Raw genomic sequence first — 26,762 nt, forward strand, 5'->3', positions numbered from 1 at the left:
CCAAAGAATGCTGGGAACTGTAGCTAGGAATTGTCCTGAGACTCCTGTTCCATTCACAGAGCTACAATTCCCAGAGTTCCCTAGGAAGAGGGATGGACTGTTGAACCACACTGAGAATTGTCGTTCTGGTGAATAGGGGTCTCTTAACAACTCTCAGCGCTTTTAACAAACTGCAAGTGGCAATGATTTTTTGGAGGAATCTCTGGCTATTTAAAGTGGTATGACACTGCATTAAATATATAGTGCAGATGGGGTCTTATGTATCAGGAAGCACGCATAATGCATCTACAGAGCCAGAAAAGTTCAGAAATGGGAGGCAGGGACAGAAGTGAGGCATGGCAGCAGCAAGTCCAGGGCCCTGGGAGAGGGCGGCAGGCCCCTCCCCCCAGTCAAACCACAGAACAAGCCATCATGCACAGCCTCATTATGAAGCAGAGACTGGGTATAGATGCACTCTCACTCAGAGTAGACAGCATCAGGTGACTAAAGATACACCCACACTTCAAAGCCTTGTTTTATATTTCTGTCTTTATTTGCTTTAAAAAGAGACTGATTCTGCTCTCCACTGAGTGAAGTCCAATACATTGTATAATGTGACTTAATGTTGTTGAAAGTCTGCAAGACGTATATTTCCCTCTCAGATTGGTTTTTAGAGGGCCTGAGGCTTATTGTGAATTTTTACTAATTGGTTTCCCCCCTCCTGTTTTGTCTCTTCTTCCTCCTGATGGTCGTGGCATCCCTAGGTTTCAAAGGTCAATGGTGTCACTCGAATGTCATCTCCGAGTGCAAACACAGCCAGTGCCAAAAAGATGAGAGAAGTCAGACCTTCACCGTCCAAAACTGTGAAGTACACTGCAACAGTGACAAAAGGAACTGTCACATACACCAAAGCCAAGAAAGAACTGGTCAAGGAAACCAAACTAAATCACCACAAGCCCAGTTCACCTGTCAACCATACAATCTCAGGGAAAACGGAAAGTAGCAATGCAAAAACCCGCAAACAGGTGCTATCTCTTGGAGTGGCCAAGCCCAACAATACCGCTGTTAACGGTGTCAAGGTCAATGGCAAGTTGAACCAAAAGACATGCACTAAGGAGGTAGGGAGGCAGTTGAGGGAGGGGCTGCGCAATTCAAAAAGGAGACTGGAAGAGGCAAACCACATAGACAAAACACAGTCGCCGACCAAGAAGCTAAAGGGGCCAGTCAGCGTGGCTGAAGCCCCAAGCAAAAAGGCGCCTGCGGAGAAGCCTTTGCTGAACGGCCACGTGAAGAAGCCTGGAAGTCAGGAAGTGCCACAGAAAAGTCTGGAAAGAAACAGGCCGAAGAGAGCTGCTGCTGGGAAGAACATGCCAGGGAAACAAGCACATAGCAAAACTGAAAATGCCTCCTGTGAAAATCATTCTACCTCTCAAACCGAGTCCTTGCACAAGCCACATGACTCAACGGGGAAGCACGAGAAGGTCAGCGTCAAGTCTGGGTGGGCCATGATGGAGGAGATCCCTATCTTCAAGCCTTCCCCAAAGGAGTTCCATGACCCGTTGATATACATCGAGTCGATCCGTGCTCAGGTTGAGAAGTATGGGATGTGCAGGGTGATCCCTCCTCCCGACTGGAGGCCCGAGTGCAAGCTGAATGAAGAAATGCGCTTTGTGACGCAAATACAACACATTCACAAGCTGAGCAGGCGCTGGGGGCCCAATGTGCAGCGGCTGGCCTGTATCAAGAAGCACCTCAAATCTCAGGGCATTACAATGGATGAGCTTCCACTCATAGGTGAGTCCTTTGTTGTGTTCTGTCTGTTCTTTTCCCAATTTATAGCAGGTTCCTATTTTGAGCATCAGTTCCTTCTCAGATTGACAGGCCTCCTGTGAAAACTGCAGGACACTAGGCTTCATTCATAGCTGATTCATAAGCCAGGTGCAGTGCAGGTGCATACTGAGCTGTTTCCCTGTTATGCTTCACTTAAACATATTGATCCTTCTTTGCTGGCTATAGAGAAATGTTGTTTTATTTCTACTAGAGCAAAAGAGGCATATCTGCTCATGTTTCAAGGCTCCCTCATGTTATGCCTAAAGAAAATGGTGTAGTCATGCTCATTCATTGAAGTGTCCCCAGTCTACATTACAGGAGGGTTTTCTGGTGTTTTCCTAGCAAGGTGTGTGTACCAGTGACGCACAGCGGTGCAAACAAGTTAACAATTTGGTTTAATAACTCTCTTCTCCTTAAACATTCCTCACACACCACCCCAGTCAACTTTGATTAAGTGATTTCAGTTCGAATATCTAAATCACCAAAATTACAAATGTTCAACGATCTTCAGGCATTTAACAAATCTTGGATGATAAGCATTGAAGTGTAGTTTGTAGCAAAACAGCTAAACTTACTCAGCAGGTACCTCTGCTGTGTTTGATTATTTAATTGAATTGGTTTGCTTTCTGCCATCAGATAGGATGCACATGGTTGTATGTTTTTAAAACTGGCATACTATTTGGTGAAACAACAATTCCCTTTAGGATACCCTTTATTCTTTGGAAGAAGGTCCCTTTTAATCTGCTCTTCCTAAGCAATTTTAAAATTTAATAAATTTGCTAGAGCTCCTGTTACAGTTGCAAGCTTTAATCAGTGTGATTGCGGAGGTCAGTTTTAATTGATGAGGTCAAATTTTAATTGCTAGGGCTGAGAGATGGCCACGGTTGTTTTATTTTTGAAGCTGATTTTCATTCTGGAAATTAAAAAGAAAATAGTGAAGATGGGTATTTTCTTCCAGGAATAAGAAATAGTGTTTTAAATTAACTGGCAAGTTGTCGTAAAAATAATTTGTAATTGGCAGCCTTTGACTTCAGTGGAATGTAAGCAGCCTAATGATATGTAGGATTCCAGCCTTTATGATACAACATTTCCTTTAGTAACTCCTTTAGCATATTGATATTTTGGTTGTATGAAACATTTATTAAAGCTAATCAATAAGATAATTTGTTAAAAGGCAATAGATGATAGTTGATGTGAAACGCTTTAGTTGTGAAACTGACCTTGTGTGTCTGATTAAAACTTTATGCATGTGTATATTTAGCCACGCTACAGATGATTTAACGTTAGAAGAATGAGTGAGTCTTGCGCTCACACTTTCTTCATCCTTCTCTAGCACAGCTATGAGGAGGAGCTTGGAAAGTGTTGCTTCTCTTTTACAGTATCTGTCACTTGATATGTAGTCTGAGACGATATAAACTGCAGTTATTCTTAATTACCGATTCTTGAAACAAGCAAACTTCAAACCATAGTTTGTGAAGCCGGCTTGTTTCAGCTAATAGTGGTTAAGATTAACCTTAGTTTGTCCCAAGTTCTGCCATTAATTTCAGATGGAAGCGGAAGCTTCTGATGTTCTGCAAGGGAGCATGTGAGCCCAAGACTTACTGAGCGTGTTCTATATCCAACCACTGAGTTAATATAAGGATTCTATAGCATTAGTATTTGAAATGCTGTGTAAATGCCATTCCTTCTGACAGTTTTTATTTTATCTAGGTTCAAAAGAGGTTTCTCCCCCCCCCCTTCCTTGCAAAGTTGAACTCAAAATAAACTTCCATGCCTTATCGTTATGGGTCATATATAGCAAGCATGTTATGAAAGAAATCCAGTCTTACAAAGTAGAGCTGTATTAATAATGTCATGAGTCAAAGAATTGTAGTAAATGCCAAATTTAAGAGAATGAGCTCTTTAGTTCTTTTATATACTGAGCAGCCTGACACTGTTTGAAGCTTCCCTCATTGCAAGGACCAATGAAAACAAATAAAAATCTTGAAATCATTGACAGTGAAATATCAGTTTGCTCATTTCTCTGTCAAATAATCCGCATTCCACCAAATCTCATAATTGGATGACTAGAAGAACCAGCTTTCCAGCATAGAAAATAACTTCAATGAGTTCTGAAAGGATGCATAAGTTTTGGATTTTTCAGTGTAAAACTAACAAAAAACCACTGTCAGAAAACAGCTGGCAAAGGCTAGCCCTGGAAATTGTAAGCACCTATGTCAATTGTTTAAGGACTCTGTGCGTGTAAAAGTTTGCTGAGGATGTCCTTCAGAAGCTGCTTTCAAATGTTTTCCTGGTTCACGCATTTGCCAAACTGGTGATAGCTTTTATATATGGCAGGGCACCAGGCTTGTCCAAATGCCCCACTTATAGAATACATTCATATACACCCTAGGATGATGAATTTAATATCTTAATTGCAGTATAATTCTGAAGACTGCTTGGTATGTGTTCCCTGGTACAGAGTTATCTAAGCTGCAGTGTTCATGCATATTTCCCAAAGCGACCTTTTCTCCTTAGCTTTTAACCAGGAGTAAAACCTGCAGAATTGAAAGGGCAGCTAACAGGCCTTCAGCAATTTATGCAACATGGTGTCTTCTTTTTGTGTGTGGAAAACTAAAACTCAAAACAATTATTATTTATTTTATTTTATCTTTTGGCCAAGGGATGCCTTGGCCTTCATTCTCGCCTCAGGCAAGGTGGTGTATCTGTCTGTTTAGGAATCATGACTAGGTAGCAGTACAGACCTTTTGTGAACTATGATGTTCATCAGATTCTTGTAAAAAGTGCTACCTGTTTTTAATTAAAACTAGAAGCTCAAGCGTTAGATTGGACATTTGTAGTTTTCCATCATATCATTTGACTAATGAAATGGTGCTGGAAGGGACTTTCTTTCCCCCTTTTCATACAAAACCTTCAGGAAGGTTTCTCAGATTTTTTCCTATAGAATATTACAAGTGATTAGCTAACATGAAATAAACACTTCCATTACTCTTTTTATTCCAGTCTACCTCTGTGCAAGATGAAACTTAATAGATAGTGAGGTTTTAAACAAATTATGGCTGCAAGAAATCCTTCACCACCACCTTAAAATGTAAACAAACTTCAAGCAAGATCCATAATAATAATAATAAAAATTCTCACAGCTTTCTGTGTACTTCATACCTGAGGAACAGTTCTGTATAGCTCCAAAGTTTGCCTACTGCATTGCTACCTTTGTTTGGTCTAAATAAAATGCTACTTTGCTGATGGCACACCAAATTTCAGAAATGTGTGATAGGTTTGTAACCTGTGTTTCTTTTAAAAATCCTTTAGTGGTGTCCTAATTAAATATGAGTTGTTAGCGTCATCAGTTTATTATCTCAAATACTGTCCTTCTGAGATGGCCTTTGGTTTTCTGTAATCTTTATGGCAGGTAGAAAGCTATGTATTTGTCTACCCCTTGCCAGCAGATAAATGGGGTTTTATGTTGTGTGTGTGTGTGTGTGTGTGTGTGTGTGTGTGTGTTTTTCTCCTTGGCTCATTCCCCTGGGAAAAAAGGCTTTACCATATTGCTGATCTTGAACATTTTACAACGAGCACAAAATTCGTAGCAGTTGCCTCCTTTTCTTAAGGGTCAGATATCATAAAATTGCTCAAGAAAAGCTACCAAGCCTCATTAAACCCAGAGTTGTTTTGGCCCTGTTTTTGTGTTGCCTGAAAACACTCCCTCCTTGACAAAACATGGAACGGCTGCTTTCACCTGCAGCAATCACGCCACTCTCTGTGCCTCCCCTCCCTGCAGTGACTTGCCAAAGTTGAAGCATTATTCCATTATCATTTTTTGTCAGTAAGAGATTTTGTCAGCTTTGTAAAGGCACTTTGACATCAGATAATGAGCACAAATTAATTACTCCAGGGGTGGGCAGAAGATAGGTCTTCAGGATCTATCGCTGAATGACTTGCTGTTAAATAGATCAGCAGCTAAGTAGATCTGGCAAACAATTGACTCCCAAATGTTTAACAATAGCAGCAACAAAATGATGCCCCCCCACCCCCGGCACCAAAATCCCCTAAATTATGCTGCAGAAATTAAGATAGCTTGGGGTAACCAGAAGTGGATTTTTGTGTGGGAGAACTGCAAACTCTTATTTTAGCTGTGATACTCACAACAAATCGGAGGCTCAGAATTCTTTAATTCTGAGTGTATGTCTTTTGTACCAAGCTGCTGTTAGTGCACCTCCCAGCACCACTTAAAAGCAAAATAGAGCCCACTAACCTGCAGTCCAGCAACCAATGAATTATCCTTTTGATAAATCTGAGCTTCTATGGACAGGTTTTGGGCTGGTGTCTGCATCACATGGCTGCTTGATAAATGCAGTAACTACAGATCGATCCTGGATATTGCATAAATGCTGATCAAGAAACCGTAATATCTTTAGATAGGAAACGGGGCACAAAGCACATTCTGTAGAGTGTGTAGCACAATATTAATACTTACCACAACAGTGACCTCAAATCCAGTTTGAAGCAGATCTGTGTGGTGCAGTGGGGGCATTAATTTGACTGCAGACATTTCTAATGGCATTTGCACAAAAGAACAACTCTTTCCTTTTTTTAGCTTTAAAGTGCCTTTAAGGCTAGGAGAGAAAGAAAGCAATATTCACATGATGGGGCAGGGGGGAAGCATCCTATGTGGCACAGTCTCAGTTTGCCATTTAGAAAGATACCCAAAGGCAGTTGAAACTTGATGCAGGTGGGCAGGTGAGTGGCAAATCACAAGGCAAATGCAGTGACTATTACCAAAGCTTAATTTTCTTCAAATTCCCTTTTTTTAAAGATGGATGGTCCAGAAATAACACTGACATCTGATTTTCTATATTGAGGGGCTTTATTCTTCATTCGTTTGCACAGATGAGTTTTCAGTCTTGCTCCTATTTACAGTCCTAAGTGATGCAGCTACTGCCACAATAAGTAGGCCTGGATTGTATACGGTCTGCTGTCACGTTTTCCTAACCATGTTTTTTCTTCCCCCTGTATGTCCTCCTTTCCCTTCCTGTCATTCCACTTCACTGACACCCAGGAGGATGTGAGCTAGATTTGGCCTGCTTTTTCCAACTGATCAACGAAATGGGGGGCATGCAGCAAGTGACTGACCTCAAGAAATGGAACAAGCTGGCAGACCTGCTGCGGATCCCCAAAACTGCACAGGACAGGTTAGCAAAGCTGCAGGAGGCCTACTGCCAGTACTTGCTCTCCTACGACTCCCTCTCTGCCGAGGAGCACAAGAGACTGGAGAAGGAAGTCCTCTTTGAAAAGGAGGTCCTAGAAAAGAGGAAAGGCCCCCTGGAGGTACATTCGGAGAACAACTACGAATTCCAGTCTCTCCCCCGGTATGAGCCCAAAAACGGACTCATCAATGGCGTGGTTCATAAAAACGGCTTCCGGAACAAGGCGAAGGAAGTCGAAGTCCCACAGAAAACGGGCCGGCGGCGACTCTTCTCTCAGGAAAAAGAGACCGTGAAGGAAGAGGAGGAAGACAAAGGCGTTCTCAGTGACCTCCACAAGTGTGTATATAAGGTAAGCAGAAGCCTTGCCATTGGCCCTGCTTAGAACGTGCAACTCAAAATGCAAACAGTATTTTTGTCTGCAGTTGCCAGCTCTGATTTAGTGCAAACAGTGGTTTGGAAGGCTTATTCCTCCTGACACTGAGCACATCCATTTGCAGAGGAATGTTGACTCCCCCACTCAATTTGATTTGGCAGCCTCCCCACTATTAAGCAGGAGCTGGCAACCGCTGCTTGCTGTGTAATTGTTAGTGAGGTTGGATTTAGTGAGTGAGGCTGAGCTGCTAAGAGAGAAAGAAATATGGTGTTTATTACGCTGGTGCCTGTGCCCGGCACACACTGCTTTTTCCATCACTGCTCTTTCTCCTCTCGCTGCAAAACAGGAATCAGGTGCTGCCTGAAATTGGCAACTTCTGGTGCCTCTGTGCAGAGGATGTCAGTCTTCAAGAATTGAGGCCTATCTATACATTCCTGTGCCAGATTCTGTTTACTTCTATATTAACCGCATTTGTATTCTTGCCTTTTTTCCTCAAGAGGTCTGGGCAAAGGATTAATTTACTTTATCTTCTCTACAACCTTGTGAGTGAGGTGAGCCTGTGTGGCTGTGACTTGTACAAGGCCACCCAGCAAGTTTAACGTCTGAGCGGGAATGGGCTTGGCTTTCCCGTGTCCAAACACAACACTCCAGCCACAACACCACACTGTAGGCTCCTGACATTTGCCTGCCTATGATCAGCTCAAACAGTCTAATTTCTAGGGCTTGCAACAGCAAGCAGCGGAGTTAAAAATCGCAAGAGTTCAGACCTTGGAAGAATCTGCCCCCTCACCCCATGACAGCTTTATAAACTTAAATACCAGGTTAAAATATACACTCAATTACCACTTGGAATGTATTCATTATGATTTAATGTCATTTGATAGCTCTTGCTGTAATATGTTTATCCGTGAAACAAATTGGCCTGTTGCTCTTATCAACACCTTCTTCCTGACACCCTGCAGTCGGTCAGGCCTAGAAATTGGCTGGGTCATTGGACGCCATCACCCCATCACCTGCAACCTGACAGTCCTCATGACTGGCAGCTGCATTTCACAGGACTAGAGTGTGTGGAATAAGTGAGCAGAGGTTAAGGCTACTTAACTAAGCCTATGCTTCCTCTTACAGAATCATTTATCGCCACTGAATATTCATGCAACACCTTTATTATACCAAGGGATGTTACAGGAGTGTTCCTAAGTCTGTAAAAGATTACATCGTGAAAGTAAAGTACTGTAAGAATGAACACAATGAGTACGGCCCTTTTATCAAATTTGTACATATTTAGTAAGAGTAGACCCATTGAAATTAATGGACCTAAGTTTGATAAAACCTTAGGGTGGGGGGGTTATTTATGAAGCATTTTCCTTCAGATCTCTTCAGTTCCCTTGTGGATGTCTAATTGAGACCGGGGGTTGTTGTTTTTTAATTGAATTAAGGCCTTTTAGTCCACAATCAGTTTGACAGTATAGCTTATATACTTAAGCTATGATCTTCTACTTCTGTTTGAAAGTGCATATTTTTAACGCCAGCCAGAAGTGCTGCCACTGTCAGCAAATTCCATAGAAAACTAATACTGCAATTGGAGTCAGTCTTTCACTTCTGCTAGAGTTAAAAGAAAATCTGCTCAGTCAAATTATTTGTAGTCAGACTACAATAGCTTTGTTTTGTTCTGCTAAACTCATGCAGAAAAAGAGAGAAATGAACTTAATATGTGGTATTAAAAATCCTTTGTACATTTACCTGGTAGTAAGTCAGGTATTACTTATGAGTAACCACACAAAATTGCACTGCAAATCATGATCAAGCCATACGCTTGGCTTCCCATGTAAAGAATTTTTATTGTGTCACAAAATAAAGGGGATTCATTATTCTATCTGGTAATAGTTTTTTTTTTAATGGGGGTAGGCTCCCAGTTTTCCTAATTCTCCTAAAATCATGGGTTGGATCCCAGACTAAGTTAGTTGAGCTTAGGTCACATGAAATAAGTGAGACAGTGTATGCAAAGAATCTGTAACCTGCATATATCAACTAGGAGAAATGTGAAGTTAAAGTCTCCTATATAGATTCCTCCTGTTGCCCATCACTCCTCTCACATCACCTTTTGCCTCTGGGATATAGCTGGGATGGGAGTCAAGCATCACCCCTTAAGGGACCAGATTTGGACCAGGAGGTTCCAGTTGCTAAGTTATTTAGAAGAAATTCTCCGACAATGACTCCTCCAAACAAACTATGGGCAGCAAGTCCAAGAAAAAACCTTAGTTTCCAGCCTGGGTTTTGGAGAGAAACAACCCATGAGGACTGGATTGCAGTTAACGCTAAGCAAAAGCTGTGGTTTGTTTCCTCCCAACTCAGGGCAGGGTGGAGCATAATAAAAGCAATTATTCAGTGTGCCATAGCACATTCCTAACTATGGTTTGTTTCTTACTGTGGCTTAACATTACATGTGAACTGGAATGGGTATTTGATTTTCACTTGGGGAATTCTTTAAGTGTGCAGGTGTTTTGAGATGAAATCAAGGAAGAAATATTTTGCAGTGAAATGATGACTATTGCAAATCTCCTTCACAACGATGTGTTCTCTTGAACCAAATAGATAAAATCAAAGTGAGAAAAATTTCTCCCAAATGAATGTAATTTCAGACAAAGGCAGGAAAGTGAGAGTTTTCCCTGGAGGGTGCTTTATGCCCAGAGGAAAAATTTAAGAACTAATAAATCGGATCAATTATGACTAATCTTTTTTATTAAAAAAAGTTGAGAAAACTTCTGCCCTGAGGTGGGGTTGCCACCTCTCTCCGATAGTAACCAGTTCTTGATGATAATTTCTGCCTTTATTTGTCTGGCAAAAAAAACCAAACCCCACAGCAAGCACTCCTTAAATCTAGACAGCTGTTTCTCTGTGCTTGTGAGCAGTCTTTGTAAACCCTGAATTACAGACGCAAATTTGATGGCTGTTGAATAGCACTTTTGAAGGATGTTTTTTTTGTTAGACTACCCCAATAAATGGTTCACATGGGCAGTAAAAGAGGAAGGAAATTGCTCATTTTATTTACAAGCATGAAGCTCTGACATTTAAGAGTGTCTTAGCTCTCCTCCCCTGATGGGCACTTGTAATAGCTTAATTGCCTTGTGTTCATTTCACATTTTATTTTTTATGGGGCAGTTCAACATTTTTGTGTAGTCAGTGGGCCTGAGCTAAGACTTTGATTGGGGGGAAATATTCGGTAGTGTCTGTTTTTGCTCTGGGAGAAGGAAGCAGAAAACTACTGAAAGTTTGACTCTGTAGTTTGAACTAATTAACTTAAAACTTTTGGTAACACGTGAGCCTTCTCTTTACCCCCACAAAGCGTGTTTTCCATCCCCCAACATGCACCATTAACAGGTTGGGGTCTGGGATCCAGCTGAGTGTTGAAAATCAGGGAAAACCTTTATTGCAGAAGTACATTGTAACTGAAAGCACCTTGAGTATTTCTGTTCTCAGTGAATTGTGGAAAATATCTGTAATCATCAAAACAAAATAGTGGTCTTCATAGTCAGAGAGAAAATGAAGATGAATTTTAAGACAAATAGCTAGCTTCCATTTGTGCATGTTAAAGCACTGTGAGACTGCAAGTTTTAATGTTAAGCTGATGGTGTGATTATTACTCCCCTTACTGAATGGAAAACCATACATGATCACCGCACCTTTGCTTGGGGGAAAAAGGCACAGTTGAGTTATATTGATGTACTTCTAGTTTATGAATTAGAAATGTTTTTTCATGATTCTTTATTGTGTTTGTGTGGGTTTTAAAAAAAATATCTGATTGAAATATTTACATTTTAGTATTGTACTGGCCTATGGCTAAACGCTGATCAACTTTTTCAATTTTGTTTTGGACCTCTGGGGTTAGTCTTTCTTTGGCTACCCAGTTTGAAAGTTCATCTGGTGAAAGATATTTTCTAACATGTCTGCAGTTGTTTCCTACAGCTGATTCTAGCCAGCCTGTGAGCAAGCATCAACACTACTCCCTTTAAAAATAAGCCTAAATTGGCATCTCAGTTAGCCGCTGGTCCTTAAAATGAGTCATTCTGATTTCTCTTCCTTCCCTAGGCAGTAGTCTTACATATAGAGGACAACTTTCTCAGGCAACGTGAAGTTAGAACAGAACGCGGGACAAAATGTATCTGAGCAAGCCCATTTAGAGCATTTACAGTTTCAGTCTGCAGTTAGTGATGGACAACTTCAGCGTCTCATTTTTCTAATCTTAAGCTCAGTTTGCCCCATTTCCACACCAGTTAGTGTTTTTCTTTTTAAAGCCAACACTAAAAATGTGCGTTTTTGTTCACGATTCTGCCTCATATACATTATTTGCAGCAATTCCCCCCATATATTATGCATTTCCCCCACTTTTTCTTAATAATGTTGTGCATATTTTTTATTGGTGCTGCCCATGCAATAGATGAGAGAAATTGCAATCTGGAACATTGTTGGTGTAATAACCCTGTGTCATGATGTATCTATATTTCCAGCCACTCATATCTGCTCTTCCTTTATTCATTATTATTTTCATTATTACTATTACTAATGATGGAAAACCACAACCACAATTTCTCCCTTTTTATGCTTTGGTTCGCAGGGAAGGTCTGTTTCTTTAACAACCTTTTACCGAACAGCAAGAAATATCATGAACATGTGCTTCAGCAAAGAGCCTACGGCAGCTGAAATAGAGGTGAGGGGTTCCGTAAAGTCAGGGTAGTTCTTTAAACTAGCCACTAGAAGAGGATTTTCTCCCCATACACAACAAGAGATCCAAACCATCCACAAACGTGCATTTGCCTGGGTAATGTAACAGGAGAACTCGGCAGTTAAGCCCTGTAACAGTTCCCATGATTATAGCAGGTGTGTGTTGTGTTGTGTTGTGTTGTGTTGGTGGGGAATTGCTGCTGGGATCCAAGAAGTCAAGGAAGAAAAAGAGGGCAGCTGCAAGAAGCACACAGAAAGGCAGATTTTAAAACGGAATTGTGAAACAGTTTATTAGAAAGAAGAACAAGGCTTGCTGAGGAAGAATCAGCATGGCTTCTGCAAAAGAAAGTCCTACCTCACGGACATCAAACATATCGCCCAAATGCTTCACTGCACTATCTTACCTCTTATGTGAACCAGCACTTTATTCCAAAGGCTTTCTTTTCCGTGCGAGGAATAACCATCCTTGGGCACATGCCAACCCACTACATAAACCAGGCTATCCTAGGTACAGCCATTGGTTCAGTGGCAACAGCTCATGGTACAGTGGTGCCTCGCAAGACGAAATTAATTCGTTCCGCGAGTTTTTTCGTCTAGCGAATTTTTCGTCTTGCGAAGCACAGTTTCCCATAGGAATGCATTGAAATTCAATTAATGCGTTCCTATGGTCAAAAAAAGTCGAAACAAAGCCAAATTTGGTACAACAAGAGTAAGTGGTTTTAAAAGTTTAACTTACCAAATGGCTGCAAAAGAAGTTTTGGAAAAGCTTCAAAAATTCAGCAAAGTCTTTAAAAAGCTCAAAAAGGCTACCACACTGTGTGCTATGTGTTGCCCCTCGAAGTCAAGTCACAACTGCACCTCTTCAAGCAATGCACCCTGGGTATTAACGGTTTTAAGACAAAGGAAACAAACTTGCAAGACGTTTTCGTCTTGCGAAGCAAGCTCATAGGGAAATTTGTCTTGCGAAGCAACTCAAAAACGGAAAACTCTTTTGTCTAGCGAGTTTTTCGTCTTGCAAGGCGTTCGTCTTGCGGGGCACCACTGTATACCCTTAGCAGAAGTTATGCTGGTTGACACAAAGATATTTTATAAACCATTTCCCCTTTGGAGGACCCTTACTCTCAGAATGGACCAAGCAGCAATTTCTAAATGGGTAGTAACATCATTTTTTATAATGCAAGCATACACACTTATCAGGGCTTAGTAATAACACCAGCTAAGAAATTATTATTTGTCGGAAGAGCTATACAAAGCTTGCTTTTGGTGTATTTTGAAATATCAGGCGCCCAGTTTCCAAGGAATGAGAATTTGCCTAGATTAAACTCAGGGAAATGGAACTGCACTCTCCTCTAATCTTAATACGAAAACTTTATTTTCCTACAGCAAGAGTACTGGAGGTTAGTGGAACAGAAGGACTGCCATGTAGCAGTGCATTGTGGGAAAGTGGATACCAACACCCACGGCAGTGGCTTTCCTGTGGGAAAATCAGAACCGTTTTCAAGGTAATGGGAGTTCCGAGACACGTTTCCTGTAGTCCATAGAGCACTGGCTCCTCTTAATTTGTTTACTAAGTTGCAGATTTCATCACCATTATTGGGTATAATGTTGTTTCATGCTCAGTGTATTTGTAGCTGCTTGTGCTACCCCGCCCCAGTTAGCAGCAAAACAGCCAGCTGCAGAATAAGGGTTGTTACTGACAGGTAAGGTGGGGGGTGGACTTCGGCTGCTAGAATTATGGCTCATTCCAGGTCCAACACGTTTTGGAAAATTCCTTCCTTGGGGGCATATGAGCAGCGTACATAGGAAAAGGGCTAGCAAGGACAAAATATATCATTGAAAACTGCCCCAAAGCACCTTCAGCCTTACCAATCATGCTTTTTGACAGCTTTCCATTTTTAGGGGTTGTCTCGTTGGTAGAAAGTCTAGTTTTAATGTGGTTTTGTTAGATATGTTTGCATTAATATATACGTTGATACATTTTTCAGCTTTTCTGTATTCTCTTTTGCAGAATGCACCTTGATAGCTATTATTCATTTAATGTGAGATTATGAAGTTTTGTGTTTTATTATTGTGTTTTATTACGTATTGTGCTTTATTATATTTTGTAATTATTATCCCTTTTTCCTAGTTATGCTGTTCAGATATTTATAGTGTCCCCAGAAGGAAGAGTTTTGTGAAATGGTCAGGCCTGGAGTAAACCAGAAATGTAGCACTGGGTGTTTCCCTCCCCCTTTTTGCACACCCTGCATTAGCACAAAGGATTTCTAAAACTGTACAATTGCACATTCATTACACCTTTTGCATTTCTTTTTAAGTTCCAAGGGTGAGGATGTTCATAAGGGGTGCAGGCAGTTGCTGCAGGATCCTACCATTCCTCCTTTAACTTTTCCGTCCAATTCCAGTTAGTTGCTTGAAGGAGCCAGAGCATTAACATTTCCCCAACCAACCAGTTCAGCATAAGCATCTTAATGGGTTGTGTGAATGCTGCAACCTCTTATTTGGTGGGCAAGGACTTTTTTTGAATCCACACAATGCTGTGCACCCAGATGCATGTACGTTTCCCTTAATGTTCACCTTGTCTGTTCCTGAGTGAGCAAGTTAATGACGATGCTTTTAATGAATTAACCACAACTTAGTTTGGATGGAAATAGATGGCTAGGAACCATACAGTAGCTGCTAAAATGTGTCAGCTATGACCCCATGGAAAGACGGTCATCAGTCCCTGCCAAAATTCTCCTTCCCACGTAGCTATAAAGATTCCATTGGATTGGGACCCAGTCAATTACTGGGATTTTGGTTTGCTTGCTTTTGCAAGGCACCTATCTGAAATAATAACATGGTACATCTTTGTGAAGCAGCAAAAAGATGAAAAATAAGTAGTTTAATGTTTTCATCATTTCAATTTATTAATCATGTTTATTAAAAAAAACAATGACATCAATAAATTTAAACAAGAAGTCTCAAGTTCTTGTCAGTCACTAGTGTCTTTGCAAGTTTAGCCAGAACACAAAGGCGAGAGCAAGTGTATTGAACAACCGTGTCTAGAATGCTGCTTACACATTTGTTAGCAGAAAGGAAAGAGCTAGAAGTTTCATTTTTAAGCAGGATTTTACTTTTAAAACAAAATCTGGAATTGCAGCAAAGAGGCCTAGAGCATTCCTCCTTTGGCTGCAGTCCTACACAGCAATGCAGAACCCCTAGCAAGCAGGTAAATAAAACAATGACTAATGTGACATTTGACGTTTGCTCATCACGATGTGCACCACTTAATTTGAACAGGCATGGGTGGAACCTAACAGTCCTTCCTAATAACACAGGATCCATCCTGCGACATCTTGGTGCTGTGCCTGGTAAGTCCATTTATATTCTCCATGTTTAAGAGACATACTCTGTTGTGGAATTCACACAGAGTGTTGAATAAATCATGTTTTTGCCACCTCCTTGGAGCCTGGCATCTCTACCTGCTGTTTAAAAATGAATTAATATTCAGTAAGCTTCCCATCATGGTGGCATTTATAATCCTGTTTGTGTCTCTGCTGCCCATTGACCCCTCAATCTGTTCAGCACAGATGGACACACTTCTATCCTAGAGAGGCTGAGAAAGGTGCGTTTTGTATCTTAACAAGCCAAACGTAGCAGTTAAGCTCTGCGTCTTGTATTACTGAATTTTTTAAAAAGGAAAGAAAGAAAGGTGAGAATGAGACGGAGGGGTACGCATGTAGTGCAGACCATCTCTACCTTGGGCCATTTACTTCTCCCAGTTGTTCATCATTATTCAGTAGGCTCATGATAATGTTTTAGTGTCAATATGGTGAGCGATCAGCACATGTAACTTCATTATTTCCAGTCTCCAGGGAACAGTGCTGTGCCAATAAATTTGCAGAAATTCCTCTGGTTCTTCATTAAGGCTCTTCAGTGATTTCTACCTGATAATGGCTGGGGGGTTAGAGAATCATTTAACAAAGAGCTGAAAGTGACTGCTGTTGCTCACTCATTTCTTCTAACCCCCCCCCCATGAACTCTGGTCAAACAGGTCTGGCAGGATTTTGAAGCATTTTTACAAAGACCTATAAATAGAGGTGATAATGAGATACCTATGCTTACCTGCACCATTTTCAACTTTCTGGGGGGAAATGTTTTCTGCCTGCAACCAGTGTTCATGAGCCACACTTGTCCAAGCAATTCACCATTTAGAGCCTGCCCATGTTAATACAGAATATTTGCAGAAAGCAAAATTTATATGCATGTGTGATCGGCAGCATAGTGATGCCGTGAAAAAATAGGAGCTTGGGTGAAAAAATGTATCCAAATAATCAGATTAAAGACATCTCTTTTGTTAACCATGTAATCTTATTTCTGGTAGAAATCAAAAGATTTAAAGTATCAGCACAAATTATATGTGTGATTTTCAACATACCTTTCCCCCCATTAATTGTGTTTTGCTTCTGATCTAAACTGCTTTAGGAGTGACAATTCCTTGGCTAAATATTGGCATGGTCTTTTCTACCTCATGCTGGTCTCGAGACCAAAATCACCTTCCATATATAGACTACTTACACACTGGTGCTGACTGCATTTGGTAAGTGAATCCCAAGTGAACCTCTTTGCTCTTCTGCACTGTTGCTTTCAGGAAGTTGCACGTCAGCTTCTATGGTGATCCTGATGCAGCGTCTTACTCTTACTGCCTCAACACCATCGCAGTTCATGGCACCCCAACCTGCCCAACTACAACCTTCTTCTATAAATTTTGTTTTCCTAAAGATTCTAAAACTCTAAAAAGCCAGAAAATACCAAATTAAGCAGAAAAAGATCAAGCTGACCCTTGTTCAGCACACGCAACCTAGAAATGTGGCAAAGAATCCATTTGGTGCAAATGCCGTGCAAATAAGCCTCCAAAGTTAGGTAAAGATAAAGGGACCCCTGACCATTAGGTCCAGTCGCGGACGACTCTGGGGTTGCGGCGCTCATCTCGCTTTATTGGCCGAGGGAGCCGGCGTACAGCTTCCGGGTCATATGGCCAGTATGACTAAGCCGCTTCTGGCGAACCAGAGCAGCGCACGGAAACGCTGTTTACCTTCCCGCCGGAGTGGTACCTATTTATCTACTTACACTTGGACGTGCTTTTGAACTGCTAGGTTGGCAGGAGCAAGGACCGAGCAATAGGAGCTCACCCCGTCATGGGGATTCAAACCGCTGACCTTCTGATCAGCAAGTCCTAGGCTCTGTGGTTTAACCCACAGCGCCACCCACGTCCTCCAAAGTTACTAGGCCGTAAAAAAATTTTCCAGCATGCACTCCCTATATGTAATCTCTTGGATCCAAAAATCCTGTTCAAAGAGTAGAATGTGTTCTCTCATACTTGGGTAAGGAGGCACCAATCCTGCCCCCCTCCATCTTCTTCCCCTCTGCCAAACTGGCTTGAGAAGATCAAGAACACCCTAAAGAGCTTTTCAGAGGGTTAAGAGGGGTTCCAGGTGCAGTGCAGATTTGTAACATGTGGTACTCCCTATGAGAGAGGCAGCATTCTTCTATTGTACCATAAAAACTCGCACCTATCTTTTCTAGCCTGAATGGAAAATAAATGTGTTTGGTGGGAAAACTTCCTGTCTCATAACTAGGAGGCAGTCCTTTTTCCCATAGGCAAGGGAGTGAGTGGTAGTTTGTACAAGCCTTAGCTTTAAGATGTACTTCACACATACATCATCTCAGTAATTACAAGGATGTTGTATTATTATTGCAGTGATACAGTTGGAAGGCTGAGTGTGGCTTGCCCAAGTGCGAAGTGCATTCAGGGCTGACATGAGATTTGAACCAGGGGCTGCCCAGCTAATGGCTCTTGCCAGCTCAAATAGAAGAGTTTCAAATGTCCTCTGGAAAAAGTCCAAAATGTTGCACAGCTTCAGGAGAGCAGAGGCCTGCAGTCTGGAGTGGCCATGAAGAATACTCCTGAATGTGTCTTTGCTATTCAGAAATGGTGTACAGACGATATTTGTCAAAAGGGAGCTTTTGATATTGGGCCCCCACCACACATTCATCTTTTAGGTGTACATTGGGGTTTTTTTTAAGCATACCCTTGCAAGTTGGTCATACAAATGATAAAATCCAGTCTTTGGAAATGTGTGCCATGCAGGTATTCTCTTCCAAAGAGCCAGGATCAGCTACAATTCCCTATCTGTTATTGGGTGCTTCAGCAGCATGCCCAAGTTTGCTGACATGGAATGTGTGGGACAGCCCTTATTGGTGGTTATGGGATATTAAAAAGCAGTCAGGTGTCAGCATTAGGTTCAACCAACAGAGGATATGTTGGTTGTAGTTTCATTAGGTGTGAGCTTCAAAATATTGTGAGTTCAAAGACAGTTCTATTTCTCCTTTTCCTCACCCCCAATATTTGAGAGAAATACAGTCAGATACATGTAGAGATGGCAAATCCTTTAATGCTCCAATCTTTGATAAAATATTCAGTGGTTGTAGCGCCACAATTATTCCTTGCTGTGTTATTTTGAAGTTTGATCTTGTTTTCAAATTTGCAAACTCTTGGTATATTTTGCTGTTGCACTCAGGTCCAGGCTTCCTATATGTACCTGAGAACAGGATGCTGGACCAGAGGGGCCTTTCATCTGATCCAGGGCTCTTTGTATGTTCTCATGTTGCTCTCAGTTTTGGTGATGTCAATTTGGGCAGCATGGAATAAATACTTCCTTTGTTTCCCCTTTCTGTGTCAAAAATGAACAGGTATTGCATTCCTGCTGCAGAGGAGAAAAAACTTGACAAAGTGGTACACACCCTACTGCAAGCCAATGGCACTCCAGGGCTGGAAATGCTTGAAAGTAACGTCATGGTGAGTTGCTTTATGGTTGGTTACTAGGCAGTTTCTTTTGCGGTGTCATGAACAGCAATACATTTTACTGTGTAAGCCAGGGGTAGGTTTCCTTTCTAGATCCAAGGGCCAAACCTTGGTTAACCATCTGGGAACTGCATGCCACTGGTAGATGTCCACACACAATCCTTTCCTGCTGCCAAACGCACAAGGGCAAACACAGGCACACAACTCCCCCTCAACTGACCTATGTGTATTAAGGGTGGAGATGGAGGATTATTGTCCAGCTTTGATTTTATTTCTTACTGCTGTAACTGCTAAAATTTGTAGGAGCTTCCAGCCGGAGTGGAAGCTCAGATTTATTGTTTAAGCAATACTTAGAGGGACTGATGTGGATTCATATGTTCTTAAAGGGAACCCAGTCCTATATGATACAAAGAAATATGCCTCCCCACCCCAAGGCTCCTTGGTCCTGCTGAGGTTTGTTTCCCTTTAAGCCAAGCTTAAGAGTTGGTTGGTTTTACGTAGTTGGCAGCAGAAGGATCTGCTCTGGGGTTTGTTTCTGTAGAAGCATTTAGAGCTTCAATATGACTTTTTCATGTTCTCCATGGCAAGGAGTAAGAGGTAAGCGAATGGAGCTGCCAAGAAAGGCACCCGCTCTAGATTTCCCCTGCTTCTTTCTCTCTCACTAGATCTCCCCAGAGGTGCTGTGTAAAGAGGGGATCAAGGTGCACCGTACTGTACAGCAGAGTGGGCAGTTTGTTGTCTGCTTCCCAGGATCTTTTGTGTCTAAAGTGTGCTGCGGCTACAACGTTTCTGAAACTGTGCACTTTGCTACCACCCAGTGGACAAGCATGGGTTTTAAAACTGCCAAGGTAGGAGCTTGTGTTCTTAAAAACCCACCTTTGCAAACAGAACACCTCTGGTCACAGCGTGTGTAGTGCTGCTTGATGCATTCATTAAACCTTTTGGGATATGGGTGGGTTTCCCCCCCATACATAAAGCACATGGACTTTGCCTTTTATCACTCAGAACTTGAGAAACCTCCATTTCAATGAAGACTGCATGGACTGTGCCACATATAACCATTCATAGGACATGTCCTGACTCAACTGTGACCATTTGCATAGATAAAGGACTGCTGCTGTGCACCAGTAACTCCTTTTATGTATAACTCGTTGGTTAAATTTGTTGCTAGGACAGCAGCAACCATGTCATCTTTAACTCTTAGATGGTCTGTATGCCTACTAGGACCAGTTGGGCTGGGTTTTGCAGGGGAAAGTCTTGGGGAGGTGAGTTGCACTTTGCATTTACTTGCACTTGTGCCCAGGGCTTAATTGAGAAGTTAAGGGATGGCAGGAATTGCACACTGGCACCTGAAGAGCCGATACGAAGTGACTGAGAAGAGATCACTCAGGAAAATTTTGTGTTTCACACAAATACTCTTTTGGTCAGGAAATCCTTGTCCCCAAGGATGATGCATTAATGGGGTATGTTCATTTTTCTTTCCAAAACGAGTTATTTCATTGTATGTGAACTAACTCTCTGGAATTTGTCGACGCAGGAGATGAAGCAACGATGTATACCCAAGCCATTTTCAATGGAAAAGCTGCTCTATCAGATCGCAACAGCAGAAGCAAAGAAAGAAAATGGGTCTTCTCTTAGTACAATATCGGCACTTCTAGGAGAGCTCAGGTAGCTAGAGTCTCTTTTGTTTTATCCTACTTGCTTCCAGAGTAGCTCTCGCGGAAAGTATAGAGAGTGTTGTGAGACGTCCAAGAGCATTGCTGGCAGCTGCTGAGCCAGCCAACCTGCTTGAACACTGCCACACATGGGAGAAGAAACTTCCATGGATGGTTTGCTGTCAAAGCACTAGAGGACAGAGCAAAGTACTCCATACTACTAGCATTAGGTGATGACTTTTTTCTCACCAAACAAATGAATCCATGTTTCCCAGTGCGCCAAATAATGCCAAGAGTTTTTAAATCACTGGCTAAGCCAGGAGTTCCTGTGCTTTCGGAAGCAGACCCTGTAATCTATCTGTAGCATGAGGAGAACTACACACCTTTTCTAAAGACACTGAAAGACATGTTTTTAAATGCTCCCCAGCCCCTGTCCAAGGCAGGTTTGAAAAGCAGGGAAAGCTGCCATGTTTCATATGTAATGCTGTTCTCTTTTATTCTCCTACTATGTAGCACTGCTACCCACAACAAGTGTGAGACAGCTGGGTAGTGCTGGTCGGTAACAACTCGAATAGATCAAGAGAAAAACTGATGGCTGGAATCTACAAATTGTATTTAACAAAATTACTGTGTTAATGTGCAAAGAATGGTTAGAGTCTTCTCCACTATATGTCTGCCCTCTAAGTGGAAGACTTTTGAGGCTCTGCATGGAGCTTCTTCCTTTTTGGAGAGTTTATATGCACTTTTCCCTTTAACAAAGGAAAATTTGCAAATATCGAAAGAGCTGGTATTTTTACATCCATCCATCCAAGTGGTTCTCAAGCTTGTTCACATTTAGGTTGCTTCTTTTAAGAGGGAGACCTTCCAAAGGATATTTCTCCTTCTAAAGCCTGATCTTTGCTGCTGGAATAACTATGTTTTTTAACTGCAAATGTCAGCCTACTCTTTCTATTTTTCCTTTGCTAGATATGTGGTACCACCTTTTCCTTTCCTGAGCTCAGTTCTCATTTACTCACTGCTTTGGTACATGATGTTCCATCTCTCTTCCTGTCTGCTCAATGTTTTGCTCAGTTCCCTTTTAAGTGTCATAGCAAGTCAAGTCTTGCCAACTGAGGGAAGGCCTACCGCAGGACAATGTTTTGTCCCACTTCTATCTCCTCCTGTTTCCCTCCTTGGCCATTGGGTATGTTTAGCCTGGAGAGAAGATTGTTAAGGAGAGACATGGCAGCAGTCTTCAAATTTCTGAAGGGTTGTCATATGGAAGATGAAGAAGGCTTGTTCTCTGCTGTATCAGAGGGCAGGACTAGAACCAGTGGGTGGAAATGGTGGTGCAACAGATTTGGTCTAAACATTGGAAGAAACTTTCTAATGTGTAGAGCTGTTCAACAAAGGAAGAGACTGTTCTGGTAGGTGACGGGCTCTCCTTCACTGAAAGTTTCTAAGCAGAGGCTAGATAGCCATCTGTCAGGGATTCTGGAGTTGCATCCTGGATTGTTGATCCTGCATTGAGCAGGGTGTTAGACAAGATGACGTCCCAAGTCCCTTCCAACTCAATAATTCTTTTTTTCTACAGTGAGTGGGGCTGCTTAAAATGGTGCTTGGTCTCCATAGGTAGTAGTATCTCCTGGCAAATCAGTTGGCAGCCATGTTTGCCCAATAATTTGATCTGGCCCAAGGTTTTTCTGTATCAGATTCTCTGTCTGGAAAACTCCCAATTTGTATACAGTGGTCAGACAAAACCTTAGATGGGATTTAGCCCTTCATAGCATGGCAATTGTTATTAAAATCTCAGGCCTACGTTGAAATGTTGCCTGCTGCTTCATGGCGTTCCTGTGAGAGGTTGCTGTTTTCTAATTATTCCTCATGTCCACAGGGAGACAGAGCTGAGGCAGCGGCGGCAGCTGTATGAGGCAGGCCTCCATTCGTCAGCTCGCTATGGGAGCCATGATAGCAGCAGCAGTTCGGGAGTGGATGGGAAGAAAAAGCCTCGAAAGTGGCAGCTAGAGACGTCTGAGAGGAGGTGTCAGATTTGCCAGCACCTGTGTTACCTATCTATGGTATGGAAAATCCCTAGAAGCTGGGAGTTCTCACTATGTTCTCTCCCCCCCCCCCCCGCCGCCGCAAAAAAAAAATCTCAATTACTGCAGTGCTAAAAGGCCAAAATGCATTTGGCCAAAGCAGTGTATGTATTTTCAATAAAATATAGGTTGAAATCTCTTGTGAAGCACTGGTGTGTAGGAGACTCAGGATAGTTGAAGGTTAAGGAACATTAGTGTTAGTGCTTTTATGGACTGAAACATAAAACAGGAGAACTAAAAGCTTGATGATTTGTTTTGAAATTTTTATTGTCATTTCATAGTTTTCAAATTTTATTCTGACGCCTGTCAAGGAAACTTGACATGCTCTAGAGAATTTCTGAATATGTTCCAGGATGTACCATTCAGTTCAAGTGAGGTCAGCTGTGCTTCATATCATCAGTTTTAAGAGGACAACAACTGATGTACAAAATATTCCAGATTCTCCAGCAGTTTGCACATTGCACTGGATGATTGACAATGGTGGGCAGGGGCTCTTCCAGAGAAGATTCTCTGGTATTTTCTCATGGGAGAACTCCAGAATTACCTGGAACACCATTTGAAAATTGCTATTGTACTACAGTATGTCAGTTGTAAGCAGAAGCTGGTGATTTTTCACTTAAAAGAATGTGTGCCTCACCAGCTGTCTTCAGATATTCACTTTGGGGCCTGCAGGAACCTGTGGCTTACCTCCACTCCCTCATGAGATCACGCATGCTGGCAATATTCCAAATCCAATATGCAGTATGCTGAGTCTGAAGGAGGCCACTTCCACCCCATGTAGGAAATCCTATGCACAGTGAAGGTGTCTTCCTTCTGATTCAGTCAATCACAAGTCAAATCAAGAGTCATGTCATTGAGGGGGAGGAGCTAGAGCCACACTTTCCACAGGCCCCTTCGCATATTCAGAATAAGGGAAGAGGGTTTTCTGGTTTTCAAGATTTGTCAAGGAGGTAGTTCAAATGGTTCAGTAAAAGGGAGCCTATTACTAGAAGAACTTTAGTAATAAACTATAAGACTTCTCATTGCAGACCAGCAAGAAGTTGCAGAAAATAGTGCATAAATAGTGAATAAAGCTATCTTCAGAATTTAGTACCAAAATAATTGGCTTATGGGACTAATAAATTAAAATCATGACTGAAAATGTATAAAAGCTTTCCTGCCATTTCAAGCCCAAGGTAGCACTAGTGCATATATGAAGGCCACTTTTGAATGTCAGCGTGGGATAAGCCATTTATGTAGAATTACTCATTTACAAATAGAGTGGTTTTCTGCACACCACTGCAAACTACCAATACATTTTGAAAAGGTCTGCAGTGGCAGAGAGAAAATGTGCCGTCAGTGAACCATGCCACATACCCATCTCGCCAGATGGTAGCATCTGCCACATGAACAGTGTTGCCTTGATGTTTACATCATTCCTTAGCATCTATGGAAGAAAAAGTTCACCTTGGCTCAGTTTTGCTTGGAAGAGCTTAAGAATTGCAAAGTTTAGTTTCTAATTCTGTTGCTCATTGGGATTTGATTCTAAATAGGTGTTTCCATAAACACTAACAAAGTGATTGGACATATATCAATTAATGATCTCACCATGGTTATTACATTTGCCACACCAACAGTAGTAACGAGTGGTTTCAACGTTTGAATTTTAAAAGTGAATTCACCCACAGGCTTAACAAACAGGGATCACAGTTGTGTGAGACTTCCAGGTTAAGCTTCCATATAGAATCAGGCTGTTCAGGAAATACTGATCTGTGGGTTATTAATGCTCTTGACCTTTTAAAAAATGTTTGCAGGTTGTACAGGAAAACGAAAACGTTGTCTTCTGCCTCGAATGTGCCCTGCGACACGTAGAAAAACAGAAGTCTTGCCGAGGACTAAAACTAATGTATCGCTATGATGAGGTTTGTATAATAACTAATAGCTCATAGGTTGGAAAAGTTTACATTTTTGAAAATTGAAATTTGATCTTACAAATAATTTCAGGTATATTGGAAACCTGCTTTTTGAGTTTCAATTTTATGGGCACTTTATTCTTGCATTTAAAAGGCGTCCTTAAACATGTAGTTTTTGTCCTGTATTCCATCATTATATGAAGACTAGTAGGTATGTAGAAATTTCAATAACATGGTTTGAAATAGTTATAAATATCTCCTTTTTTAAAAAAGCAAAGTAAATGTTAACCATAGACACAAGGTTTAAGTGAGGACTTTTTGTCATTAGCAGAATGCAAATAATCTGTGGTTCAGCATATATGAATGAGCTCTGGGTTCATGTGTTTAGATTAGTTTGAACAGCATGTCAAATTGTGATTAAACAGGGTGGATTGTTTTTTTAAAAAAGCCAAACTTCATAAAGCACTGATTCAACAAGTTAGTTAAACAGAATTGTTCCATTCCTCATAGTTGTGCTGGACGATGTGAGAGGAGTGTTATATCTAGTGCGTGGCCATTGTTGGAGCTTATTTGCCACATTCTATTAAGGCTTCTGCTATCTAAACTCATTTTTCTTTTCCTTCTGAAATAGGAACAAATTATCAGTTTAGTCAATCAAATCTGTGGAAAAGTATCTGGCAAAAATGGCACCATTGAGAACTGTATCAGCAAGCCTACACCAAAAAGAGGACCTCGGAAGAGAGCAACAGTCGACGTGCCATCATCAAGACTTTCATCCTCCAGTTCATCCAAAAGTGCTTCAAGTTAATCATGAAGATGCCAACACACACTCTCATTTTTGTCAATTTTATATATATTTTTTGTAATTATTATATCATAGTTTGGAGTACTTGCTGTAGAATACAAGCTGTCTTTGCACTAGCTCTAAAGAAGATTTTCTTCTGGTTTTAGAGAACTAATTTTGTTTTAGCATTAAACTGTTGAATTTTATTTTATTTTTATTTTTTACTTAGGGTAGTTAGATTACAGCAGGATTTTTTTTAACTGCTGTACATTCAGTTTTGAAAGCAGCAAGGGGCTGATGAAATTCATTTGTATTTGTCCCTCTGTCTGAAGCTACAAAGCCTTTTTTTCTTTTTTTGGTAACTGTGAAAAGGCTTTTAAACTCTTTTTTTGATAGGTTGAAGTTTGGCGTTTTATAATTTGTTCTCCAAGTCATGTCAACAGATTTTTTTCTAGAGAGAAAAGGGATAGGAGACAAAACTTGAAAGAAATTGCTACACTTTTGGCTTGTATTCTGTAACAGGCAGGATGAGTTTTGTACCTTTTTAAATTGGAGAATACACACTTTTCTTTGAGAGGTTATGGCAGCTGAAGATGGACTTAGTTTTCTAACTGTAGGCAAAATGGGAGATTTGGAGAAATTGTTCTCTGTTACCAGCACTTCACTATGCATCTGTTCGAGGAGGAGAAGAAAGAGAAGAAAAAGACTGCCTGCCTTGAGGAGTCATGTGAGCGAAAACTGTGCCTGATTTCATTAGGAAATCCATTCTGTTATGTTTTGGTGCTGTTGGCTACTTTATCAAAAACCCTTCAATAGCATCCTTTTAAAATGATTGAAGCCATAAGTGCTTCTTGTCATAGACGTGCAATCTTTAACATTCCATTTCCATTCCACTGCTGTTTTTCATACCTTTTCACAGTCAGCATTAATTTTGTTTTGAATTTTGTTTTGTTGTTTGATCACATTTAGAGCCACTAGCAGATTTGCATATTTCTTTTGAATGTGAAAAATGCATTTGCTCTCATCTTGTCTATTTTTTTCCTTCATGTTGTAACAAAAAAGAAATCATACCTTTTGTACATAAGCCTGTAAATTGTTTTAAATACTTGAGCCTTTTCTTGGGAGGGTGGGGAAGGGTGGCAAAGAGACAAGATGAAGAAAAGCCTTACGTTTCACTTTCTTCATCGGATGGATTTGGATGCTTACAGGGTTTTTCTTGTAACATTTATAAGTGCTGCTTACATCACTGAACAACAACAAAAATAATAATGGAGTAGTTGTTGCCCTTTTCCAGTTGTGTGTACAGTATGTGTGGAATAAAAAAGGGAAAATGTTTTCACAAACTCTTTTGTTTCATAATTGAATTCAAGACCGTAGAGCTACCCATATTGCACTGAGCTT

At 41.1% G+C, this 26,762-nt stretch overlaps 1 protein-coding gene across 1 annotated transcript in view; it reads left to right on the top strand.

Moving 5' to 3' along the window:
• The window catches only part of JARID2 (jumonji and AT-rich interaction domain containing 2), a 184,675-nt gene extending 159,121 nt beyond the window's left edge, over positions 1-25,554 (top strand). Inside the window, exons 7-18 of the mRNA XM_053396823.1 lie at positions 744-1,773; positions 6,869-7,365; positions 12,002-12,094; positions 13,492-13,610; positions 15,388-15,458; positions 16,573-16,687; positions 18,841-18,946; positions 19,618-19,800; positions 20,490-20,620; positions 22,481-22,664; positions 24,479-24,586; positions 25,209-25,554. Of these exons, the coding sequence (XP_053252798.1) occupies positions 744-1,773; positions 6,869-7,365; positions 12,002-12,094; positions 13,492-13,610; positions 15,388-15,458; positions 16,573-16,687; positions 18,841-18,946; positions 19,618-19,800; positions 20,490-20,620; positions 22,481-22,664; positions 24,479-24,586; positions 25,209-25,385 (2,814 nt within the window). The 3' untranslated portion in view covers positions 25,386-25,554. The remainder of the gene's footprint in view (positions 1-743; positions 1,774-6,868; positions 7,366-12,001; positions 12,095-13,491; positions 13,611-15,387; positions 15,459-16,572; positions 16,688-18,840; positions 18,947-19,617; positions 19,801-20,489; positions 20,621-22,480; positions 22,665-24,478; positions 24,587-25,208) is intronic.
• Positions 25,555-26,762: the final 1,208 nt, after the last annotated feature.

Source organism: Podarcis raffonei, chromosome 7 (assembly GCF_027172205.1).
Source record: "Podarcis raffonei isolate rPodRaf1 chromosome 7, rPodRaf1.pri, whole genome shotgun sequence".
NCBI lineage: Eukaryota > Metazoa > Chordata > Lepidosauria > Squamata > Lacertidae > Podarcis > Podarcis raffonei.